General features: G+C 40.7%; 1 protein-coding gene across 1 annotated transcript; it reads left to right on the forward strand.

The window, feature by feature from the left end:
* Positions 1-5,524: 5,524 nt before the first annotated feature.
* LOC108678341 (endochitinase) lies at positions 5,525-6,920 on the forward strand. The gene is made up of 2 exons (XM_018166723.2): positions 5,525-5,670; positions 5,903-6,920. Exons 1-2 carry the CDS (start codon positions 5,619-5,621, stop codon positions 6,223-6,225), a joined length of 375 nt encoding a protein of 124 aa, XP_018022212.1. The 5' UTR covers positions 5,525-5,618; the 3' UTR covers positions 6,226-6,920.
* Positions 6,921-9,882: the final 2,962 nt, after the last annotated feature.

Raw genomic sequence — 9,882 nt, forward strand, 5'->3', positions numbered from 1 at the left:
ATTTTGATAGATTCGAGGCCACTGTACCACAGGTTTTTAAATTTGCCGACTTGTTGCAAGACTAAAGACTTTTCGACGAGTCCTCTGAATCGAATCAATTAAGTTCACGAGAAAAATGATCATCGTCAGAAGACATTAAGGGAAATTAATAAAACATACAGTGATGTAGACATAGTAATCACTTTCTCTTGATAATGATGCATTTTTAAGAACTTTCGTGATAAACGTCTTGAATTGCGATCACATCAGACTTTTAAACTACTTCCTATACTATGTACTCCATTAATAAAGCTTGCGCCCCCAATTCTTCACAGACTGCCGTGATCGCTGCCATACCAATAGACGAAACATTTATCCCGACATTCCTGAATCATTCAGCACAACGTGCACCGACGACTGGATCATATCACACCCTAGGTTCTTCTTTTCCTCCAACTTCGTCCTCTACGGAATCTTCCTTCGTCGCCAGGACGGCGCGTCCGAATTGCTCTACCCTAAATGCGGAAGGTGTGTCAACAATTTTCTCAGCGCAGTTGTTGATGAGTGGTGCATTGGAAAAATGAGTGGTGTAACGCATACAGCTAGTAACACATACAGTAACGCGTAAAGTAACGCATTGAAAATGAGAGGTGTAACGCATACAGCTAGTAACGCATACAGTAACGCGAAAAGTAACGCATTGAAAATGAGAGGTGTAAGGCGTAACACAGAAACGCATTGAAAATGAGTGGTTTAACGGGTAAATAAGTAGCGCATACAGTAACGCATTGAAAATGAGTAGTTTAACGGGTAAAGTAACGCATACAGTAACGTATGCGTTACTGCATACGTTACTGCCTAAAAACAGAACTTTTCCGTAGAGCCTTTGAATCTTAGACCTAGCCGTCATCTAATCTATCATGGATATTACTGGTTTAGCATAGGTGTTGTTTGTTCTAGCATAGACGTCGTCAGTCTTGGCATATGTCCTATGTTTTAGCATAGACGTCATCTGTTTTTATCCTCTCATGTCTTTTTTAGCCACTTGTAACGTGCCCTCGAAGTTCGATCCGAACGAGACGCCACGACAATCTCTTCGTGGAATAATAATAATAATAATAACGCATACAGTAACGCATACAGTAACGCATACAGTAACGCATACCGTAACGCATACAGTAACGCATTGAAAATGAGTGGTGATTGCTGATTCACACTACCGTATGAATTGATTTTGATCCGCTCATGCCGATTAACTGGTCTGAGTTTCATGAAGCTCTTGAATTCATAAAAAGAAATGAAAAATCAAAGCCTATCCGTTCATGGGGTCATGCTTTGCAAGTGCCCATCTATGGTTTACGGAAAAAACAGATCGTATAAACTATTCAGTTTCGTAGAGTAATTTGGAGGCATGTGTATATATGAAGATTTTTCGTCGGTAGCTATTGGTATAATATTGGTTTGATGAGTACTTTCGCGATAGTCAAGCTTCCTGTTTCATTAGCCTACGCAAGACGTAACAAAACAATTCATTGTTTTAATTTAATACGTTTTAAATTTTTATCAACGGTTCGGGATGAGTCATAATGTTACGAACAATAATTTTGTGTATGTAGACAATCATTGCCAATAGAGGTAAAATTTTGAAGATGGATAGAGAAGTCGATCCAAGAAAGTATTTCCTGATGACAGCACATTCACATGTGCAGATATAAACAATGATCAGTAAACAAGAAGTAGGGAAAGAAATTAAATATATAATTAATTAAACATATAATGGAATTCTGAATATTAAAAGATTGAATAGAGTTGTAGAAAGACGTTCAGACGTTACGAGCAAGATAGCTTATCACGCGATAATAAATGCGAGGAACATGCCACGCACAACGCGCACTGAAGTGCGTGATGAGTCGTGACCGAAATGTTAATTTCCAGATATGTAAATAAAAAGTTATAAATGATACTTCAAATATTGGTCATTACTGCAAATATACACAAATAAAATACTGCAAATCATTTAAATTTTTTCATTAATACGAACAAGCCTGACGCCGTTATCGCTCAAAACGAATGATAATTTGAGTAGCCATTTGTTAGACATTTTCTAAAAGCACCAGACATTATCCCAAGCGCACGATGCCTTAAATTCATCACTGCGCTTGAAAACCGCTTTAAGTTGATAATTTGACAACACGTTTCTAAGTCCTGATTTTCAGATATGCAAACAAAGAGCGATATATATAGTTAAGTGAGAATACCGGACAATAATTAGACTAGAACAGATAAGCTGTAGTATTCCTTCCCTCGTGTTGCATCCACGCGTCTGACAACATTATTTAGCAGTAATATTAATGTTGTTATAAGTATCATCACAGCCAATTTCCCAACTACGAGTGCTTTGTTTTGCCCTTAAATGCACGCATTTAATTTACCAGACCACCCCATGTTGCTTCTGTTCACCTCGCCTCACAACAGCCGACGTAACACGTTTCGTTCTCGTTTGACTTGATATTTATCGGACTTCGTACAAAGAGTAGGACTTCTTCTATCGGACTTCTTCAGGCAAGAAACCTGATTACCTTAGCATTAGTGGGCAAAATTTGGCTGCATCATTTATTATACACAACAGGTTATGGTTAAGAGAATCACTCATAATAACATTGCGATGTAAGACTTGCCTATTTAATCGTAATGCAGTCTAACGGTATACACGTACAACTTACCGGTAGTGAACGTGTAATAATTAAGTACTGTGAAGAATATGTTATGAACACGTACGTTTTGGAATGCGTAGTGAACACGTTTTTTGAATGCGGAGTAAATAGATTTTTTTAATATATGAAGTAAACAGTACGGTGTGTACAGTATATACATGTATTACGTAAATATATACGTACTTCACTGAGACTCAGAATTCAGGCCGTGGCGTAAGACGACAAAGCTCGTTGTCTGTTCAGCTTCAAATTTGTAATTTCTTCGTCGTTTCTATTGTGAGGATATCGGCTTTTAAAACTAATTACAACCATAAACAGTGATCTTTCTGGCAAAAGAATGAAACTTAAGTGATGCGATGTAGAATGCATTTCCGATGCTATTTTTGGTCACCGCGGGTCGCAAATCTATGAACAATTGTTCAACCTTTTGGTAAACATCGCACAGGGGTAATTGAAACTATTAAATTAATTAATTTGCATTTTATTTTGTTCCCTCTTGAATATTAAATAGCTAGAATTTTATTCGCGTATAGCCTTGAATCAATTCCCATCAAGCGAAATGAAAGTTCTATCTTTAAATATTAGTTTGTAAATTTTTTAGCTGTCGGCAGTAGTGTGACTATAGATGAGTGGGTCGACATAATTGAACAATACATTATATTTCACATTCAACAGCTTTCTTGCCCTATATCTTAACAATTCTAATCAGTACCAAATAAACTTGCAGTTAAGCGTACATTGCTGTGGAGGTTGCGTGTGACAACATGTTAACTCAGCGTATCGGGTATAACGGTGCAGGGTGAACATGAGGTGCAGATTAATCTCGGTAGCATGTTAACCTGAGGTTGCGTGTGACATGTTAACCCAGCGTATCAGGAATAACGGGTGGAGGATGAACATGAGGTGCAGGATAATCTAGGTAGCATGTTAACCTTAAATAACGGGTGGAGGGTGAACATGAGGTGCAGCTAGGTTAATCTCGGTAGCATGTTAGCCTGAGGTTGTAGTTGATGTTTCTTCTCCTGTTTTCTAAAATATCAGAAGACGTATTGCACCAAGAATTATATCGCATGTATAAGGATGAAAAAATTTGTCACGAGGAAACTGCATAGGTAAGAACTGCTCAGACGTTCCGGTTATCTATAGGATATTAGTATATGGAGAGCCCATTTCCGTAGATATAAAACATATTGTAATTCACATATATGAAAAAGAATAGTCTCTTCTCTTTATAACACATACAAATTATTATTTTATTTGTACATACGATTCCAATCATCTATCAATGAAATTTTCGACTGATGCGAAATGTCAGCATTCCAACAGTTGCATCTGCTCGTTACAAATAACAAGACTCTTTCATATTCACAACATCTATATTTTGGTCATAGAGGTTACAAAGTCGCAGGATTTTGCTCGCCATGTCCGTCCGTCTGCCCGTGACTTCACGTTTTCGTCGACGAGAAAATGCGCTCTATATGTCACTCACTGCAGTGAGCTAGGTCTGAGTTATATTTTTTGGAATGTGCTCTGTTTTACTAAGACATGATCGTTAATCCGTTCGTTCTCATGAAATAAACAGCGCGTGAAGCGAAGACACCATAGTTAATTTCGTTCTCTACCATTACATAATCAGCGGGTGAAGCGACACCTCGTCTACCAGAACACGCATTTGCACAGGCATGAATCAAATGATACTGTAAGATAAATGTATCTCGCCACGTGTCATTACTGAAGTTCAGAACGATAAAATTATAACGAACCTTGAACTCTCCACATGCCATTAGTTCATAACAAAATGTTCTTCTATTTATATTTTTATGTTCATGATGGATTTTTAAGTCTTGGTATCGTATGTGTTTCGGTTGTTCTGGATGATGTCAATTGATTTGCTGGTTTTCCTAATAAGGCGACGATGACCTCATAGAGAGCAGACAGCTCATGATAAGAACAATTAAGTACGTGTTCTTAGCGACAGTAAGTACCTTTCGCGTGACGTTGTTTAGTTATTTAGCGTTGACGTACTGCGTCACGACTTTGGAAACAGGAAAATTATTCGCGATGCTTCCTCAGTCAGCCTCGTGATGGAGCCAATATGGCACTTCACACCCTAAAAAATTGATGATGACAGCTGGCATTATTTTGTGCGGTGCAAAGAGTCCACGCAATATCTTTTAACAACTGCATTTCCTATTGACGGAGGGAACGCAGTTTTCAGGCACATAATATAACACAGGAGTCGCACTGCATTACGTCAGCGTTTACAATGAAGTTGTTGAACCTTTTATGACGCTCTACAAAACTGACGTCATCTACAACGGAGTTAAAGCTAACCATTAAGTATAACATATCCAAGAGTACCAAGTCGTCCTTAATCTTTTTTATACCGATGCCTATTTTACCTTCTCATTTATTACAGCTGTTGAATTTCACATATATCTTATTTTGTTTTATCTTTTAGGTTTTTCAGATCGAAATAAAAAATTTATAATGCTGGATAAAATTAAAAACAAATGGCTATTTTTTCGTCTCAAAAAAGTATTATTCAATATTTCTTACGCTAAAAATATATGACAATACAATGATTGTGAATCCACTTGAAAAACAGCCCATAGTAGAAAATTTGTTAGCTTGCAGGCGACAATATGAAGTTTTATTGGCAGCGGCATTCCTTGAAGCCGACGTCCTTGTCAACAAGGCGAGGACTTCACACCGCCGATGAAACGGTGACTGAAATATTGCATTGCTACTGAACCTGCAGTAAATATGGCTGACAGATCTGGTCTATATAACTCACCGAGTGAAGTCTGGGTCTATATAATGCACCACGAGCCACCACCACAACATTCAAGCAAAATTGAACTCCTGAGAGCCACGTAGAACCTTGATGTTAATTTGGAAAGCTTGCGGTACGAGGTATAGATCATGAAGACATTTGTGCTACTCTCCATCTTCGCAGCTGTGGCAGCTGCTCGAGGTAATTAAGATTTTTATAAAAAATTGTACAGCCAAGTGATAAATTATCATAGTGTTCGATTCTTCGAAAATTTCTTTTATTTTCAATCTCGTGCAGTATTTGCTTAATGCAGATTCAGTACATTACTTCACATCTAACGGTTGAAAATTTTCAGCGAGGTAATTTTGATTTTCTATTATCTTCTTATTTAACGATATCTGTCTGATTGGCTGCTCGCGTTTACCGTCAACAGAGTTCAACTACACTGAAGACGTTTCAACTAATCCTAGACCAATTTATGAGACCACCGTCCCATCTATCCCACATGGCGAGACCAACGAAACAACTGCCACTGAAGCACCAGAATGCCGCCCGCTTTGCACCGACTGGATCTTGCCTCATCCCAGGGACTGCACCAAGTTCTTCCTTTGTTCTAACCTCGCCCCGTACGAGATGGACTGCCCTGCCAAACTGCACTACTCAGAGGAACGTAAGAGGTGTGACTACCCTGACGAGGCGGGGTGCACCGCATACCCTACAGCATCTTGTGACAACTCCGACTCTCCACCTGCTTGATGACCGATCATCGTTACTGGTGAAAACTTTTCATATGCGCAGAATTGGTCTTTAAAGAGCATTGTTTCATTTGAGCTGTCATTATGTTCTATGCTTATTATTTTCGAAACTGAAGTCATTGATCTTTACTCTTTTTCATCGCTTTGGTAGTTCTTTTCTAACTTGAGCTCTCGTAACTGCTTTCGATACGGATCAAGCTACTGTAACCGGTGCCGCTCACTTTTCTGTAGCACTGTACACATTAATCATGCAGACACATGTAATGGAAAATTTTCCCACATTTTATTTACGTTATTCACGTATATATCCTCATTGGTTGGTATTTAATTACTAGTGGTAATAATTCTACCCCTATATTCTCAAGAAGACCAATCGATAAGCATTTCTTATTTCGTAAAAAGAATGCAATAAGAAGTACAATTTGCTTTTATATGAGAGTAAAGACTATTTCCATTTAAATTCTTCGTTACTCTCGAAAATATGCGATATAATTTTCTTCTTTCTGACCCGATGTTAGTGAAGCCACTATAATAGTTGAGATACTCTGAGTAAATTGTCTCGATAATATGTTCTCTGGCTGCCATTTTTGGCATTGTTCTTCTACAGAGTAGTGAAGGCAATAATTTAAGGCCATTTCCTGATAATGTGAAGGCAATCTCCTGATAATTTTATTTTAAAATAAATTATTATTTTAATTACGCATTTCCATTGACCTAAACTCACTGAAGAGATGCAGATATTGCAATTCGACAATCAGAATTCAAACAAAAACAATACGAATTTCAATGAAACTGAAAACAAACAATTTCCATGCTTATGGAGAACAATTGGGATTTCCAAGACTTATGGAGAAACATCAGAACGTCAGACAAGTTTTAGTAAATTTCTGCGTCAGAGATTCGGCAGTTCAGAGCGCAGGTTAGCAAACGCCCTACATTTCCAATAGATTCCCAAAAACAAAATTCTCGAAAATACAAATTTCGCCCTGTATACTCGAAAACATGGAGATAATTCATTGTATAGGAGCGATAAAATAGTGATGAAAAATACAGAACGTATAGTTGCTACTATCGTCAAGTCAAGACAACGCTTTCTTTTTGCTCTTTTCAAAGCGCTGCCTAAATTTGCTTAGAGTCAATGGTAACGTGGATAAAAAAGATCCTTCATTTAAAGCTAATGTAAAAAAATCTCTTTAAGCAGACATACGGTTGCCAATCATCGAACGAAGATGAGAACAACCGATCCAGTAGCTCACCTGGAACGTAATATATCTTGAGCTAAATAACTATGAAAATTACACCAAGGAGTACCGAATAAGAAACCAGTCCCAGTAGAGATGAAGATAGTTTTAAAGTGATTCGATGATTTTCGACGCATTTAATGCCCTTAGAGAACCAGTACGTCTGGCGAAATTTTTTGAGTCTGTATAAACAAATTTACTACCCAAACATGGGGAAGTCTCCAGTAGATGGCATTGTGTAGACACTGCAAGAGTAGAACTGACGGAGGATGTTCATAAATCTGACCAAAAACTGATGAGACAACTAACATAAAGGAAAATTTCGTATACAAATGTTAAGACAAGGTGATGGGAAATTCGTCGTTAAAATTATTCTCAACAGGACGACGCCTTAACTCGTGCCGTCATTGCGCTTAAGAACCACATTATGCTGAATATTTGACAATAATTCTATGAGCTTAAATCATAATCTAAATAAATGCAAGCTATAAGTTAATTACACTAAAATATTACACTAAAAATATTACACTAAAATATTACACTAAAATATTACACTAAATAGACGTTGAAGCAAGGCACTACTTTCACACAACTTTCATTTTCAGATTTGCACAAACACAAAAATCTTCAAATATTACTCCATTTTGCCATCGGTTAGCTCCTACTGGGAGAATCACGCACATGTTCGAACACGCTGTTGATGTTGCATCACACATGAAATATCATCGTCATTGACGTAAGATAGAGTTACAGTTGAGTGCAGGAAGGACATTATTAGGAGTCCCATCGAGCACATCAACATAATTTGTGCGATTGTTATCGTTGTCGATGCTAGTTTTCGTGCTACCAGTGGACTGTTGGACTCCACTACAAGACGGTCACAAGCTGCATTGTCGTCACTGCCAGTTACACTCATTACGACGTCATTGCACGTGATGACGTCCGTGGAGACAACAGCCAACTGCATCGCTCTTCGACCCATCTTAGACCTCCACGATCTTCATGAGTTTCACGATCTGCATAAATTCCAGAATCTCCACGAGCTGCGTGATTGCCACGATTTGAACGATCTCCGTGACCTGCAGGGTGTTCACGACTTGAAGCATCCCCACGAACTGCAGTGTCTTCCAGACAAGAAGGATCTCCTATTTCTACAAGATATCCACGAGTACTACTTTTTTCACGGGCGTTGTCCCTGAAGCCGTCGGTGTCCCAAGAAGAAAAGAAAAATACCGTCCACCAGGCAGAGGGACAGAGCGCAAAGGGCACCTCCGTCCACCAGGCAGAAGGGCAGAGCGCAAGGGGCACCTACCGTCCACCAGACAGTGGGGCAGAGCGCAAGGGGCACCTACCGTCCACCAGGCAGAGGGGCAGAGCGCAAGGGGCACCTACCGTCCACCAGGCAGAGGGGCAGAGCGCGAGGGGCACCTACCGTCCATCAGGCAGAGGAGCGGAGCGCGAGGGGCACCTACCGTCCACCAAGCAGAGGGGAAGAGCGCGAGGGGCACCTACCGTCCACCAGGCAGAGGGGCAGAGCGCAAGGGGCACCTACCGTCCACCAGGCAGAGGGGCAGAGCGCGAGGGGCACCTACCGTCCATCAGGCAGAGGAGCGGAGCGCGAGGGGCACCTACCGTCCACCAAGCAGAGGGGAAGAGCGCGAGGGGCACCTACCGTCCACCAGGCAGAGGGGCAGAGCGCAAGGGGCACCTACCGTCCACCAACAAGTGGGGCAGAGCGCAAGGGGCACCTACCGTCCACCAGGCATAGGGGCAGAGCGCGAGGGGCACCTACCGTCCACCAAGCAGTGGGGCAGAGCGCAAGGGGCACCTACAGTCCACCAGGCCAGGTGTTCTTGAGTCGCCAGCGCTGCAGACAGTTCTTGGACTTCCAGCGATGCTGCTGGTACATCAGCACCTCTTGAGCCACGCGCGCNCCATGGTCGACTTTGTCAAACGCTTTCGCGAAGTCCAATACACCACGTCCACCCCGGCCCCCTCTTCCAGCATGGCCAGGATTTGGTGGTGATGCTCCAGTAACTGAGATAAACAGGAACGATTTCGTCTAAAACCGTGTTGCCTTCTGTTGAAAAGGTCAGCGTCTTCCATGTACTGCACCAACCTTCTGGCAACAACCTTCTCAAATACTTTGATTACGAACTGGGAGAGATGCTGGAGAGGCGGATGGGAGATGCGCTGGTGAAACGAGTCATGTTGTGGTTCAATCACCTCCACAAGATCTAAACAGACTTTCACGTGCATCCGGTTGTAATTGACAGGTCAGAAAAAGAACGAGAACCAGCATAAGTGAATTTCAAGCACTTTCTGACAGTTATTGCGACCTATGTGTCATCACTGCCGATTGATGCTATAGAGCTGACATGGAGAACCGAACCTTGTGAAAATTCTGACCACGGCAA

The sequence above is a fragment of the Hyalella azteca genome, unplaced genomic scaffold (genome assembly GCF_000764305.2).
Source record: "Hyalella azteca isolate HAZT.00-mixed unplaced genomic scaffold, Hazt_2.0.2 contig12479, whole genome shotgun sequence".
NCBI lineage: Eukaryota > Metazoa > Arthropoda > Malacostraca > Amphipoda > Hyalellidae > Hyalella > Hyalella azteca.